Source organism: Mustelus asterias, chromosome 2 (genome assembly GCF_964213995.1).
Source record: "Mustelus asterias chromosome 2, sMusAst1.hap1.1, whole genome shotgun sequence".
Taxonomy (NCBI): Eukaryota; Metazoa; Chordata; class Chondrichthyes; order Carcharhiniformes; family Triakidae; genus Mustelus; species Mustelus asterias.
The window spans coordinates 159,377,852-159,395,142 of record NC_135802.1 but is presented as its reverse complement, the minus strand read 5'-3'; the positions used below and the strand labels follow the sequence as shown (position 1 = coordinate 159,395,142).

The following is a 17,291-nucleotide window of genomic DNA, read 5'->3' as shown; positions in this document are numbered from 1 at the left end:
CATGTCCGGCCCAGATGAGGAAAAAGAGGCGGGGCAAATGATTTTTTGAAAACTATATTGTACTACTGATAACATTGCAATTTGGAACAATTTGGACTGCCCCAAATTGTTCTCCTACACGCGTGGACCAGGCCTGGGCAACAATAAAGTACGTCTTCAACCAGAATTACTGTCTTTGTGAGTTCTTTATTAATTACAGCTCAGCAAATATAAAGGGAAATCTCCCATACGAAAGACAGCAGAATACATAAATCTCTGAAAAACCCCTACACTGACAGACCAATTTTACCGGCACGGCCGCCCGAGCCTCGTAAGATCATACCCGAGGCCAACAGGGAGTGCCGTTCTGCGTGCCTCGCCCGCCCCGATTTCAGGTTGGCTGTGCCAGTAAAATCAGGGCTTTAGTATCGGCTTCCTTTTTTGGGTGAGAGTCCCACATTTCCACTGCCCTTTGCATTTTAGTTTGTCGGGGGAAGAAGGTTGACAATCCAGTAAGTGGTTTCCACCGACGCTGTGAATGGGTGTGATGCCACCTTGAATGGATCTCTTAGGGTTGGAGTTCAGTGGGTGGGTGCCGATCTGACTTGGATCACCACCATCACAACTTTAACTGTTCCTTACGTCCAACTTGTGGAGCGATTCTGTATGTTCCACTCGAGGGTGTCACGGTACACAGTGGTTCTCACTGCTGCCTCAAAGCGCCTGGAACCCAGGTTCAATTCCGGCCTTGGGTGACTGTGTGGAGTTTGCGCGTTCTCCCCATGTCTGTGTGGGTTTCCTCCGGGTGCTCCGGTTTCCTCCCACACTCCAAAGATGTGCAGGTTAGATGGATTGACCGTGCTAAATTGCCCCTGAGTGTCCCAAGATGTGTACGTTAGATGGATTGGCCATGGTAAATGTGTGGGGTTACAGGAATAGGGCAGGAGAGAGGGCCTGGGTCAGATATTCCGTCAGAGAGTCAGTACAGACTTGATGGGCCAAATGGCCTCTTCTGCACTGTAGGGATACTATAATATGGAATTGTTTGATAGTGTGTAAAATATTTAATTCCCAGCATCATCACCATAAGCAGGAAACGAATGCACCAAAATATATTGAAATATTTCTAATTCAACTACTGAAACTAACAGCCAGCTTTATCTTGCGGGGTCAGATTAGTTAATAAGCGTGCTAGATGCCAGAACATATTCATCAAATAACTAGCTCACTGCTCAATTTCATCTGAACAGGAACATTTAAAAGAAAAACTCAGGATGAGAAATAATATTGCGTCTATTGAGCCCACACGTCTCACAGACCATGGATAATCCAGCCTGCCATGGACTGTGTTCCACCTACGTCTCCCCAGGGAACATTCTATAAATACTCGCGGCTTCATAAAGGCAATGAAGCAACAAAGCCACAATATTCATTCAGCCCCACACCTCCACACTCCCGCCCTGGCCCAGACCCCCCCTTAGTGTGCGGCGGAAGCCAGTGGTGGACATTAGGGAGCTGCTTTATCCACTGAACTGGTTGAGTTTTCGTGGTCACAATGTTGCCAGAATTTTCTCCGCACGGTTGTGAAACTGGATAGGATGGGATTTGAAACTCACGATCAGAGCCATTAGAGCAACAGATATACGAGTGAATGAAGGGCATAAACAGATAAACTAGTGAATGAAGGGCTATGCATTCTATTTTATCACCATTAAAAATGCAACTGAGTCAGCCAGAAACAAAGTGTTCACGACTCTACAGAAGTTACAGTTTGCTGAGCAGAGAGACAGGTTGCTGAAGTTTTCCATCTTGCACTCATCAGGTTTGTATATTGCAGGGAACCATCCTCTGCAAACAAAAGGATGATGTTGGAGCCTTGCACCATTTTTGAATTGACTCTCATCAACTTTTACAGATGCACCATAGAAAGCATTCTTTCTGGTTGTATCACAGCTTGGTATGCTTCCTGCTCTGCCCAAGATCGCAAGGCTGTGAATGTAGCCCAATCCATCACGCAAACCAGCCTCCCATCCATTGACTCTGTCTACACTTCCCGCTGCCTCAGAAAAGCAGCCAGCATAATTAAGGACCCACGCACCCCGGACATTCTCTCTTCCACCTTCTTCCATTGGGAAATAGACACAAAAGTCTGAGGTTACGTACCAACCGACTCAAGAACAGCTTCTTCCCTGCTGCTGTCAGACTTTTGAATGGACCTGCTTCGCATTAAATTGATCTTTCTCTACCCCCTAACTATGACTGCGACACTACATTCTCCATTCTCTCCTTTCCTTCTCTATGAACAGTATGCTTTGTCTATATAGCATGCAAAAAACAATACTTTTTACAGTATGCTAATACATGTGACAATAATAAATCAAATCAAATCAAATGAAGTTACCCAGGAACTTGGGGAATCTCCTGTCAACTGTTGCTTTCTCTGTGGCAATACCTTAGCCAGAGTCGACTTGCCAACCAAGTTCTTTTCTCCTGTAGTGTAAATTGTTGTGATCGTTTGAAATTTGGCATTCTTGCATTTGTCCTGATGAGTGAGACAAAAACCTTTGGTAGCATCCCTCTCTTCAGTAATCTTCTGGAATTGGTAAGGCTGCACCTTTTGCCAATTTCCTCTCAAATTCTGACCACACAAGGGGTGAGATTCTCTGGCCTTCCAGCCGCCTGGTACCTGCCGGCGGGAGGTGGCGCGTTGTTTGCTGGCAGCGGGATTCTCTGGTCCCGCCACTGCCAATAGGAATTTCCATTGAAGTTACCCCATGCCGATGGGAAACCCATGGGTGAACGGCCAGAGAAATCCAGTCCTGCTGTGCTAACATTGTTTCGCCACTCACTCAAATCAACATGGTGACACATTGGCAGCATTTTGGTCACATATCACTGCTGGACTGACCCTCCATTCGATTTTCAATGCAAGAGGGAGGGAAGAGACAGAGATTGCAAATCTAAGAGTCATGGACAATGCAAATACATTGAAACCAACCCAAACTCTGCATAAATTAGGCAAGGCAGTGCCTCAGTGCGCGAGAGAGAGCTTTATTAAATGGAAATAAACTCTGAAGGCACTAAATTGTCACTAAATAAACGGTAGGGGATATTTTGCGTTCCTGATCACTGACCCACTGGAAACACGTGAAAAAAAATATCGCCCTCCCGCTCCAACCGGGTGAGTGTGAGAAGACAGTGCGCAACTTCCAAAAAATACATTTTCATTTTCAGGCTGGGTGCATCAGAGCAAAACACACCACCCCAAGGCATCACAACAGAATGTGCTTCAGTTCAAGTGTACTGACAGACGATAATATAATGGATATCGCTGGTTCCTCATATAGTTCTCGTGAACATGTTTGTCATGTTCCTTTGAGTGGCATTAACTGGCTAGAGGATTGGTTAGCGAGGAAGCAGAGAATAAGGATAAATGGGTCTTTCTCGGGTTGATGGGCTGTAACTAGTGGAGTGCCTCAGGGATCAGAGCCGAGACTTCAACTGTTCACAATCTATCACAAAGACTTGGGTGAAGGCCCAAGCTGGGAATTGAACCAGGGTCCATGGTGCTGTGAGGCAGCAATGCTAACAACTGTGCCACCCTTAATGATCCCCTGGAGTCCTCGTGGCTGTCATAACATCGCTCGATCCTTAGGTCCTTGTCTCTCCCGGCACCCCTGCTGCGAGGGTGCCCTCTTGGTGCTCGGGTGAATGTCCGTTGAAGGGTGGGGCTGGCTCAGGCAGTATATAACAAACAGGGGACCTTCTTTGTCAGTGGGAGCACTGCAGTTACCAAAATGGATTCCTCCTCAGGTTCCCCTTCAGCCCAGAGGCTCACTGCCAGAGCCTCCATCTCTGAGTCCGTACCTTACCTTTGCTAACCGAAGGGCCAACATGGAGGCAAATTCAAGCTGAGGATTGGCACTAGCAGCGGCTATCTCTATGGCCAGTGACGTCTTGGGCAAGAACTCTCTGGCCCTGGCGTGGTCTAAGTGTTTCTTTAGGGTTTTACCCTGAACTTTGCCCTTGTAAGATATTGGTCTCTCCATCATGATCCCAGGGACCTATCTGGGACCGTCCCTGAAGTTTTTTACATGAACCAGATCACCTGTTCTTTCGGTCCTTGTGGAATCAAAGTTTCTTTTTTGGTTTTCCTATTGGGACTCCACCTTCCCTGCCGAGTTTGGGAATAGCAAGCTCAATCCGGTACGAAGCCATCGTCCCATCAACAGTTCTGCTGGAGCAACACCTGTTGTGGTGTGCGCTGTGGTGCTGTAATCGAACACAAACTGTGCCAGTTCAGCCTCCATGGATGCCGCTGGTTGGTTCTTCAGACCATTTTTGAAAGCTTTAACCGCCCGTTCTGCCAGTCCATTTGACAACGGGTGATAAGGAGCAGTCCGGATGTGTTAGAGAACACAAGGTTCTGGAAATCAGCACCAGTGAAGGTTGTGCCGTTATCGGAAACCAGGATTTCTGGTATTCCGTGTATGCTGAAGCTTTACCGCAATTTCTCAGTCACAGCCTGAGAGGTCGTGGAGTTCATGCAGTGGACCTCCAACCACTTGGAATGTTTGTCCACCATGATTAAAGACATGAAACCCATAAAGAAGCCAACAGAGTCGACATATATATGCATCCATGGCCTGCCAGGTCACTCCCATAGGTGTCAGGAGGCTGAGGGTGGGGTTTTTTTGATTGTTCTGGCACAGGTCGCATTGCTTTACAAAGTCTGTGATGTCAGAATGAAGACTAGGCCACCAGATGTAACTCCTGGCCAATAGCTTCATTTCTGATACTCCCGGGTGGCCACTATGTAGTTCCGTTATTATTGGACATCGCCCTGGGGCTGCAGCAATTACTTCGGACCCCCAAAGGATTGTCCCGTCTTCAACACTAAGTTCTGACTTCTTAGTGAGGTCGGGTTTCAGTTCCTCAGCGGGTTGTCCTTGGAATCCCCCACGTAGGACCAAGTGCTTAATTTTGGATACGGTTGGGTCTTTTTGTGTCCGGGCTTTGATCTGCCTTGCTGACACTGGCAAGGGCTCCAAAAAGTTCAGGGTTATCATAACCTCCTCCAATGCTGGAAAAGAAGCCAGTATTGTGGACAATGGGAGTGACTCAGTGCATCAGCATTAGCTATCCGGGTCCCAGGGTGGTTCCAGGATAAATTCGTAGGCCACCAATAACAGGGTCCAGTGTTGTATCTGAGCGGAGGTGACAAGGGAATTGTTTTGTCCTCTTTGAAAAGACTCAGTAGGGGTTTATAGAATAAAATCATAGAAGGAGTCCATTCAGCCCACTGAGTCTGCACCAACCACAATCCCACCCAGGCCCTATCCCCTAGATAGACCCTCTGACACTAAGAGGCAATTTAGCATGGCCAATCCACCTAACCCGCACATCTTTCGACTGTGGGAGGAAACCGGAGCACCCGGAAGAAACCCACGCAGGGTGAACGGGCAAACTCCACAGAGACAGTGACCCAAGTCGGGAATCGAACCCGGATCCCTGGCCCTGTGAGGCAGCAGTGCTAACCGCAGTGCCACCGTGGCGCTCAGATGGTTGGTAACTATAAAAAAACCGTTGATCATAGACGTATTGATGGAATTTCTTCACACAAATACAACCCCCAACACTTCCTTCTCAATTTGAGAATATCTTTATTCTGCATCTGAAAGGGTCCTGGAGACATTCGCAATGGGCTTTTCAGTCCTGCCTTTCCAGCAACGCGACAGCACCGTGCCAATTCTGTACAGGCAGGGGTCACAGATCATAACATCTTCTTTCTTCAGATTGAAATGGGCCGGTAAGTTAGATGATATTTACCTGAGAGAAAGCCTCAGCCTGGGAGCTCCCCGAGACCACCTGTGTTAGTTTTGGTAGTGGGGCATGCAAGGAGGTCTGGATGGAAGCCAAATTCAGGAGAAATTCTCTATAATTATGGACTAACGTCAAGGAGGATTTTAATTCTGTAGTATTCCTGGGGGTCGGTGCTTCCTTGTTGGCCTTTACCTTGTCCTCTACAGGATGTAATCCCTTGTCATCTACTCAATAACTTGAATAGGTTACTTCAGCCGCCTGGAAACACATATCTCCCTCTTCAAGCGAACTCTGGAAAATCGCTGCAAGACTTCTTCGAGGTCGGACAGGTGTTCCTATTCTGAAGCCCCGGTTCCAAGATGTCATCTAAGTATGCTGCCACCTCGGGTAGCCCTTGAAGGATGTATACCATAACCCTTTGAAAGATGGCACATGCCAACGAGACCCCGAAAGGCAAACAGGTATACTCGTTAAGTCCCTTATGTATGTTGATCATCACATATTTCTAGGAGGACTCATCCAACTCAAGCTGGAGATAGGTGAAGCTCATGTGGGGTGGGGAACATCTGGCCACCTATTGGCGTACAGGTCTTTGACCATAGAATCCCTACAATGCAGAAGGAGGCCATTTGGTCCATCGAGTCTGCACTGACCACAATCCTACTCAGGCTCTATCCGCATAACCCCATGCATTTACCTTAACTAGTCCCCCTGACACTAAGGGGCAATTTAGCGTGACCAATCAACCTAACCGCACATCTTTGAACTGTGGGAGGAAACTGGAGCACCCGGAGGAAACCCACGCAGACACAGGGAGAACGTGCAAACTCCACACAGACAGTTACCCGAAGTCAGAATTGAGCCCAGGTCCCTGGTGCTGTGAGGCAGCAGTGCTAACCCACTGTGCCACCCTGCCACCCAGAAAGGGGGTACCTATCAAATTTGGAAACGCGACTGACCGTCTGTTTATCGTCCCCGCAAAATTGAACTGATTTGTTGGGTTTAAGAACAGGGACTACGGGCATTCTGCAAATTGCACCGGCCTTATTATACCCAAGCTTTTGGGGCATCCTGGTTCAGTTTCTATCTTCTCCAGCATTGAGTAAGAGACTGATCTGGCTCTGAAGTACGTAGGTGCAACGTCAGGGTCAACGTAAATCCTTCTATTTTCCCCTGGCCCTCCTGCAAAACTGCAGGGTATCTCCTGATATCCGTGCCTCCAACCGGCTGAGCTGAATCTGCTGGAGCAGGGGATGATATTTTAACCCAGCCCGTGGGACCCGGGGACTTGGACAGAACGTGAGCTTTATATCCTGCCCAATATTAAACCCGGGCCGGAATTCTCTGGCTGTTCATGCCATTGGGATTCTCCGGTCCCGCTGCAGCGAACGGAGACTTGGCTGAGCGCCAAACTTAGGGTTGTAGCCAATCCCGTCAGTTTTCCCCATTGGACAAAAAATCCAGAGGTCAAAGGTGAAAATAAAATGAACGAAAAAATAAGTAAAATTAATGTTGTTATCTGGAATGCAATGACTGAAAGGCTGGTGGAAATCATTCTTGATCTTGCTTCCAAAAGGGAATTGGACAAATACCTGAAGGGGAAATAGTGCAGGTTTATGGGGATGGAGCAGGGCATGGGATGAATTGGACAGCTATTGCGAAGAGCTAGCACAGATGGGCTGAATGGCCTTCTCCTGATTCCATGGGAAATGCTTCGGGACTGAGCTATAGTCTTAACTTAATGACTTTCGTCGGAAGGCGCAGTGAATTTCCTGTCAGGAGAAGACAGAGGGCAAAAGGATTAAGGTCAGAAGATGCCCCAAAAACAGTTTTCCCTTTCCGGAGTCAAGAGGAGGTGAAATGTAGCCAATCCAGGACTCTGGGCTGCTCCATTTTCCGCCATTCTGTCCATTCTGACCTGTGTCTGCATGGGTTTCACCCGAGTGCTCCAGTTCCCTCCCACAGAATGGACAGAAAGTCAGACGCTGGAACATAACTGAGACCAATGAGGCCAAAGGCTTCATCCTGGTTTCTGGGCGAGTGAATGTCCAGGTCACACCATCGCTCACCTGCCGAAAACACCAAGGCGAGGGAGTTACAATCCAGCCTAATATTGTGCTGATGTGAGAGGCTTACTCGCTGATAATGGATGCTCCTCAGCTGCTGAACCTTTCACTCTGGAACTATTCACATCCGATAACTTTCCCAGTGCCTACCTTGCCTGAGCTAAACTATACTCTGCAAACACTAATGTCAGCAATGCATGCAGAGTCACTTTTAATTAAAAGGTGGCCACAGAAGACTGTGTTTCAATTCTCCACCGTTGGAGCTGCTGTACTGCTACTCCAGTCACCAGGAGAAGGAACTTACTGCAGCGAGGCGGTTCAAATTATTCACCTTCTGAGATCAGTGTGATTACTTTCAATCACAGAATCCCTACAGTGCAGAAGGAGGCCATTCAGCCCATTGGGTCTGCACTGACTCTCCGACAGAGCATCTTACCCAGGCCCATGTTCCCCTCCCCCACTCGATCCGCTAATTCCCCTGGCCTCCACAGCTGCGGACACTAAGGGGCAACTTACCATGGCCACTCCATCTAATCTGCTCATCTTTGGACTGCAGAAGGAAACCGGGGCAGCCGAAGGAAACCCATGCAGACTTGGGGTGAATGTGCAAACTCCGCACAGACAGACAGTCACCCGAGGCCGGAATTGAACCCTGGAGTTGAGGCTGCAGTGCTAACCACTGTGCCACCGAGCTACCCAAGTCCAATACATCATCTGCAGACTCTGCCATGTAGGGGTAACCTATCCTCTTGTGCAAGTCATTCTCTCCTTGTACCACACCACAGCTGGGATTTAAAGTTTATTTATGAGTCACAAGTAGGCTTACATTAACACTGCAATGAAGTTACTGTGAATATCCCCCAGTCACCACACTTCGGCAACTGTTCGGGTATACTGAGGCTGAGGGAGAACTTGGCACAGCCAATGCACCCTAACCAGCACGTCTTTCAGACTGTGGGAGGAAAGTGGAGCACCCGGAGGAAAATCACGCAGTCACAGAGAGAACGTGCAGACTCCGCAAAGACAGTGACCCAAGCCGGGAATCGAACCCAGGTCTCTGGCGCTGTGAGGCAGCAGTGCTAGCCACTGTGCCACCCCTAATTTCCAGCCAGGCCACTGACTTCGACAGGAGAGGGAGATCCCGCCAGCTGGCAGGACCAGGAGAATCCGGCCCATGTCTATAGCCAGGGGGTGAGAGAACCAACTCAGTAACAGGCTTCAGTCCCAGCTGTGAAGAGTGATACAAGAATGGTCAGGGAGAGTGTGTGTCTGATCTTGGTCACATCCCCGTTGGAAACCTTGTGGCTTCCCTCAGTTTTCCCCATTGCAACAGGATTGGGATGAAGTTCTTAACGGTGTTAGGGATTCACCAACACAAATTTCCGTTCCAGGATCCACAGCACGTCACCAGCACACTGCCAGTCACAACATCAAGGTGACAAATGTATTTTGCTGGGCCGTGTTGGACATGTGTCAAGCGCCAGGATGCGCATTCTCTCAGACGATGTTGAATGAGGTGTGCGCCGAACGCTTATCGTGTTCAGTGAAACATAATGCAGCAATGCGCTTTCCGGGAAAGGTAATATTGGCGGCGAAATAATCAGCTCGAAGTTTGCAGAAGATTGTCACTTCAGTGTTTGATCAAAGGAATCATTTATCTAATTTGTTGAAGATGTTTCTTCTTCATTTACTCCAGCAGCAAGTCAGTAACGCATCGGTGAAAAATATGAATCTTGAAGAGTCACAAAAGATGCGGAAGATCTGAATTACGATGAAAGTAAATAACTTTCTTGTTCTCTTCCATTCAGACACAAAAACCAATCACACTCAAAGCAGATAGATAACCACATCATAATACAGAATATATTTCCAATCATATTGTATATCTTCAGAATAATATTCTTCCCATCTGTTGTCTAATTTGGATCTGTTATCAGGAGTCTTGTCATTAATGTCAGTTTCTCTCCAAAGCGGCCTTCACGACACACGACAGCGCAGAGTCGCTGAGCAGAAACTGATAGCCAAGTTCCGCACACATGAGGACGGCCTCAACCGGGATGTTGGATTTATGTCACATTATCTGTAACCCCCACAGCTTGCCTCCTGGGCTTGTAGAATCTCACTAGCTGTTCTGTCTGGAGACAATACACATTTCTTTAACCTGTGTTGAATGCTCCCTCCACCCACATTGTCTGTACCTTTAAGACCTGGCTGGCTGTAGGGATTCGCATTCTAATCAGTATTCTGCAACTTGATTTTGTCTGTTTGCACTGTTTGAGAGCACATTTCCACCCCATCTGACGAAGGAGCAGTGCTCCGAAAGCTTATGGTATTTGCTACCAAATAAACCTGTTGGACTTTAACCTGGTGTTGTGAGACTTCTTACCCTGTCTACATCAACAGGGATGAAGTGGAAATGGTCGAGAGCTTCAAGCTTCTTGGTGTGCAGATCACCAACAACCTGTCCTGGTCCCTCCATGCCGATGCTATGGCTAAGAAAGCCCACTAACGCTTTCTCAGTAGACTAAGGAAATTTGCCGTGTCCGCTATGACTCTCGCCAACTTTTACAGATGTGCCATGGAAAGCCTCCTTTCCAGATGTATCACAGCTTGGTATGGCTCCTGTGCTGACCAAAACTGTAAGAAACTACAAAGCCCAGTCCGTAACGCAAACCAACCTCCCACCCATTGACTCTGTCTACACTTCCAGCATAATCAAGGACCCCACGCACCCCGGACATTCTCTCTTCCACCTTCTTCCATTGGGAAAAAGGTACAAAAGTCTGAGGTCATGGACCAACCGACTCAAGCACAGCTTCTTCCAGGGCTTCTTCTGGGGCGGCACGGTAGCACAGTGGTTAGCATTGCTGCTTCACAGCTCCAGGGACCTGGGTTCGATTCCCGGCTTGGGTCACTGTCTGTGTGGAGTTTGCACATTCTCCTCGTGTCTGCGTGGGTTTCCTCCGGGTGCTCCGGTTTCCTCCCACAGTCAAAAGATGTGTGGGTTAGGTTAATTGGCCATTCTAAATTGCTCCTTAGTGTCCTGAGATGCGTAGGTTAGAGGGATTAGTGGGTAAAATATGTAGGGATATGGAGGTAGGGCCTGGGTGGGATTGTGGTCGGTGCAGACTCGATGGGCCGAATGGCCTCTTTCTGCACTGTAGGGTTTCTATGATTCTATGATTTCTATGATTCTTCCCTGCTGCCACCAGACTTTTGAATGGACCTATCTTATATTAAGTTGATCTTTCTCTACACCCTAGCTATGACTGTAACTCTACATTCTGCACCCTCTCCTTTCCTTCTCCCCTGTGTACTCTGTGAACTGTATGCTTTGTCTGTATAGCACGCAAGAAACAATACCTTTCACTCTATACTAATATATGTGACAATAATAAATCAAATCAAATCAAATCCTTCCATACTGGCGGAATAAATGTTTTAAGATATAGTTGGTTATTCTCTATATTTGATATTTTCCTCTGAGACAGAGGTTCGATGGTTCAAGTCCCACTTCAAGCGTTGAGAATGCAACCTGGACTGACACTCTGGTGCATTACTGAGGGAGTACAGCACTGCTGGAGGAGCTGTTGTTCAGACAAGGCATCAAACTGCCCAAGGTGCCTGGTGGGCATTACCAAGGCGCCAGGCTGACACTGCCAGACGGGCACTGCCCAAGGGGCACCCCCCTTGCCCTTGGTCTCCCCGGGGGGCCTCAATGGCCTCTGGCTCTACCTGCGAGGCCAATGCGACTGTTCCCTGGTCATGAGGAGCAGGTGTTTTCCTCACCGGAGAGAGCGTCTCCCGGCGAGGCCGTAAAGGCCAGTGAACCCGGACGATTGAGTGCCGGGCTCACAGTGCCATGTAAATTAGCATTATAATATATTTAAATAATTTATTCAGCCTCACACACATTTCCGCCGAGACGCTGACTTCACCGGAAATCTGGCTCTCGTAAGATCGCGAGATCTGAGAAATCGGGCGTGATCCTGCTGATTTCTCGGTGCTTACGTGATTTTACCGGCTCACTCCGTCCATCGGCACGGCAAACCAGCAAAATTCCACCTATAGTCTTTTTCCCACGAAGGGGAATTGAAAACTAGAGGGCACAGGTTTAAGGTGAGAGGGGAAAGATTTAAAAGGGACCCGAGGGGTAACTTCTTGACATAGAGGGCGGGGCGTGTATGGAATGAGCTGCGAGAGAAAGTGGTTGAGGCGGGTACAATAGCAACATTTAAAAAGCATTTGGATAAGTACATGGATGGGAAAGGATTAGAGGGATGTGGGCCAAACACGGGCAATTGGGATTAGCTGGGAGGGCACCATGGTCGGCATAAACCAGTTGGGCCGAAGGGCCTGTTTCCATGCTGCATTGTTCTATGACACAATGACCTTGGTTTAACATCTCACCTGAAAGATGGTACCTCCAGCAGTGCAGCATTCCCTTAGTGCTGACACTGAGGATTCAGCCTTGATTGATGTGGTTAAGGTGTGGTTTAAGGTGAGAGGGGAGAGATACAAAAGGGTCCAGAGGGGTAATTTTTTCATTCAGAGGGTGGTGAGTGTCTGAAACAAGCTGCCAGAGGTAGTAGTAGAGGCGGGTACAATTTTGTCTTTTAAAAAGCATTTAGACAGTTACATGGGTAAGATGGGTATAAGGGGATATGGGCCAAATGTGGGCAATTGGGACTAGCTTAGTGGTAAAAACTGGACGGCATGGATAAGTTGGGCCGAAGGGCCCGTTTCCATGCTGTAAACCTCTACGACCCTGGATTGAGGTTGGTATCCATCACCTTCAGGTTCGAAGGTCAGAGTGCAGCCACTGAGTCAAGGCCGACCTTACGCTAATAACTCACACTCACAGCCGCACAGACGATTCGCAATGGTCCATGGTGGCAAACTCGCATCCTGTTTGAAATGCTTACCTGGCCAAGGGTGCATTCCATCCCACCGAGGATCTCACTGTCCTTCACGCCATTGTGTAAGTGATTGCTGCCGATGTCATGGACCTCAAACCTCAGGCGCTGGACCTCTTCAAAGTAAAAATCCACTGTGTAAACTTTTGAAAAGACTGGGTTGATACAGGTGCGGATAACTTCAGTCCTGTCAACCTGTTGGAGAAAGAAATCAAATATGAGAGCCAACGCAGTGCAACTAACTCATGCCCAGGAGAGGGTACAATGTGTATCATATGAAGCACTGAGATTACATCCCCAAAAATTACCAACCCACTAAAAAAAAACAGCAAATGGCAAAGAGCAAAGAATATTATGCAACAGGAACAGGCTCTTTGGCCCTCCAAACCTGCGCCGATCATGATGCCTGTCTAAACTAAAACCGCATGCACTTAGAGTCCGTATCCTTCCATCTCCATCCTATTCATGTCTAGATGCCCCTTAAATGCCGCTATCGTACCTGCTCCCACCAGCTCCCCAGGCAGCACATTCCAGACTTTCACCACCCTCTGTGCAAATCGCCCATCTCCTCTAAACTATTCCCCATGCACCTTAAACCTATGTCCCCGAGTACTTGACTTTTCTACCCTAGGAAAAGAGCATCTGACCATCCACTCAGTCCATGTCACTCAATCTTGTAAACCTCTATCAGGTCACCCCTCAACCTCCGTCATTCCAGTGAGAACAAACCGAGTTTATCCAACCTCTCCTCATATCTAATACCCTTCAGACCAGGCAACATCCTGGTAAACTCTTCTGTACCCTCTCCAAAGCATCCACATCCTTCTGGCATTTAATGGACAGTGAACGTAGAGACCAACTGGCTCCAATTGCACCACTGAGGAATTACTATACATGTTGAGATTCAACAATCAGAGACAATCTACCAAGAGAAAGAGCCACCATGAACCAATCATATTGTCACCAAATTTATTCTGAAACTAATTTCTTCCACTGCTTCACCCAGTGCAGAATTTTACTTTGGAAATAAATTCTTTGTTCAGTGGCTGAAAAGTTACAAAAGTATTAAAAATTAGTCACTTAGTCACACAGAACGTGAGAATCACTGAAAAAGGAGAGATGCTGTCAAAGTTTTTCATCTTGCACTCATCAGGACAGATTTGCCAGAATGCCAATTCTAAAAGGGACCAACAATTTTTATTGCATTAGAAAAGGGTGCTGATTGGTTGGCTGGTAGACTCTGATAGGTACAGATGTTGTCATGGAGAGTGCACCAAGGAACAGTCAACTGCCAAGCCTTTGTTTACATTCTAACCAGGCAGGTTGGCTCTGATTGGTCAAGGCAGTGCCATGGGGAATGAACCAGGGAATGGCTGTGCCCCAAGCTTTTGTTTAGTAGAAAGGGGCACAACATGTGGACACGTTCTTTCTGTTTACAAATGAGGGGACCCTACCTGTGAATGTATGTGGATTTTAGCACAGGTAAGGGAGCTACACTGTGAACTTAACTGATAATCTTAAATTGGTTGTCAGTGTAATTCTTAACACAGTCAGCGAGTAACATCACTGCTGCTCAGTTGTGACAAAGATACTGGATGTAGTTTGAATTTGACTTCAAGCATCATTGGGAGGTGGAATCGGAAAGTCACGTCAAAGCCTCATTACCCAGGAGCTGTTTGCTCTGTTACTTATCAAACAGTGCCCAGCTTCTGAGAGAGTGAACTGAGATAGGTAATCCAAAACACAGAGATCCAAATGAAAATCTTACCTTGGAGTTAAATCGCATTGAAGCCAGATACATACCATTTATACGGCCAATTATATACTATTTTTATACCACCCATGTAGCTAGATATATGCCATTCAAACCAGATATATATAATTGATATAACCAGCTATATACCATATATATATATATAGCCTGTTATATACCATATATATTAAAGCCTGCAGTGAAACTGCAGATGTCTATCTATCAGTGTACACTTATAAAGCAAGATAGCTCTCACAGCTCAGATCAGTCTCGACAACATAACATCTTATGATCACTGCAATTTCCCCAGGTAGCTCAATCCCTTAGTAACTCAGGGAAGACCGTGGTATAGTAGCAATGTCACTGAATTAGTCATCCAGTGGTCCATGGGTTCAAATCCCACCACATCTGCTAGTGGAAGTAGCATTCAATTAATTTTTTAAAATCGGAAATTGAAAGCCAACCTCCAACATGGTGACCATGAAACTATCATCAATAATCCAGCAAGTCCACTTCAAGCCACTCAATCCAAGGGCAATCCAGGATTGCCTTGCCATGTGAGACTCACATTCCATGGAAGAGTAAAGGAACAAAAACTGGAATCTGCGTCTCTAATTGACAATCCCAGATGTAACAGTTAATCCTAAATCACAGACTGATACCTTCTGGACAATACGTCACATGTTCAGGCAACACATCTCATCCATAGGTTATACTGACTCATTTCACTAAACAGTATAGTTCATCTATTGGTAGAGTGCAAATACAGTCTAAAGAATTGATTTGAAAGGATTGTACACAAGAAAACCCCCAATCACTTCCATCTAGAAGGACAAGGGCAGCAGATACATGGGAATATCACCAACTGCAAGTTCCCCTCCAAGCCACTCACCATCCTGACTTGGAAATATATCGCTGTTCCATTGCAGTCGCTGGGTCAAAATCCTGGAATTCCCTCCCTAACGGCATTGTGGGTCAACCCACAGAACGTGGACGGCAGCGATTCAAGAAGGCAGCTCACCACCACCTTCTCAAGGGGCAACTAGGGATGGGCAATAAATGCTGGCCAGCCAGCGACGCCCGTGTCCAATGAATAAAAACGAATTTTTAAAAACCTACTGATACCTACTGAAATACAGTCGAAAGAATTGGTTTGAAAGGGTTGTACACAAGAAACAACTGGAGCAGTTTCTTCTCCCAGTATCTGAAAGAATGGAAAGGAAGAATGTGCATTCCTGTAGCACCTGATATGACCCAAGGACATTACAAAGGCCCTTCACAACCAGTGAAGTTCTTTCAAAATGACACTCACTGTTGACTTATCATAATCATCCAATGTGTGCACAGCAAGATCCCACAGACAGCAGTGAAATAAATGTTCAAATAAACTGTAAGTGATGTTCATTGACCAAATAAAATGGGACTTGTGTCGGATTCAGGACATTCTAAGTAATTTGCTAAGTGTACCTTTTCCATTCCGTGAACTATCTTATAAACTTCTACAAGATCACATCTTGGATATCTCCCAACTCCCTCCAGCCTTTCCTCATTAGGTCAAACCCTCTAATGTTGGAGATCAGGCCCTTGGCATTTCTTGATACGTATTCAGTACTTTGACATTTCCATCACATCCCGTTGATGACCAGTGGACACAGTGCTCGAGGTGTCATTTCAACAGAGCTTTGCATTGCTTGATAGTGACTTGCTACTTTTAAGATAAAGTCTTCATTCACAGGGGTCTCTTGCTAGTTGAGCACTTATTGCCCTTTCCTCATTGCCCCTTGAGGGTGGAGGTGGTGAGCTGCCTTCTCGAACCGCTGCAGTCCACGCGGTGTATGTACACCCACAGTGCTGCTAGAGAGGGAGTTCTAGGATTTTGACCCAGTGACAGTGAAGGAATGGCAATATATTTCCAAGTCAGGATGGTTAATGACTTGGAGGGGAACCTGTAGGTGGTATTTTAATGTTATCTTTCTACTGCTAAGTGGTCAAAGTCACTGGTTTGGAAGATGCTGTTGACCAAGTCTTGGTGAGTTATTGCCGTGCATCTCTTGATTCTATGACTGAAGAATATTTGTTTTCAATTTCAAAGCATTACTTGATAGGGGCATAAAATGAACAAGGATTTTCAAACTTATTAACTTCATAGAACCATAGAATCCCTACAATGCAGAGGGAGGCCATTCGGCCCATTGAGTCTACACCAATTCTCCAGGAGAGCATCTTACCCGGGCTCACCCCCTTTCCCCTATTCCATAACCCCGCCCATTTACCATGGCTCATCCACCTAACCTACACCTCTTTGGAGTGTGGGAGGAAACTGGTGCACCCAACAGAAACACATGCAGACACAAGGAGAATGTACAAACTCTGACGAAGGGTCAGTTGGACTCAAAATATTGGCTCTGCTCTCTCTCCCCAGATGCTGTCAAACCTGCTGAGATTTTCCAGGGTGGCTGGTTAGGGAGGCCCAGACCCGGGAACGCGTTTCAACTGCAGCAAATCAATTTATCAATCAAAGCCTGAAAAATATCCAAGGAACTACAAAAGGTTGTGAATGTAGCCCAATCCATCACGCAAACCAGCCTCACATCCATTGACTCTGTCTATACTTCCTGCTGCCTTGGAAAAGCAGCCAGCATAATCAAGGAAGCCATGCATCCAAGACATATTCTCTTCCACCTTCTTATGTTAGAAAAAAGGTACAAAAGTCTGAGGTCACGTACCAACCGACTCAAGAACAGCTGCTGCCAT

General features: G+C 46.9%; 1 protein-coding gene across 1 annotated transcript in view; it reads right to left on the bottom strand.

Moving 5' to 3' along the window:
- LOC144481341 (copine-4) overlaps positions 1-17,291 on the bottom strand; it is a 308,388-nt gene that overhangs the window by 147,335 nt on the left and 143,762 nt on the right. Inside the window, exon 2 of the mRNA XM_078200739.1 lies at positions 12,794-12,979. Within this exon, the coding sequence (XP_078056865.1) occupies positions 12,794-12,979 (186 nt within the window). The remainder of the gene's footprint in view (positions 1-12,793; positions 12,980-17,291) is intronic.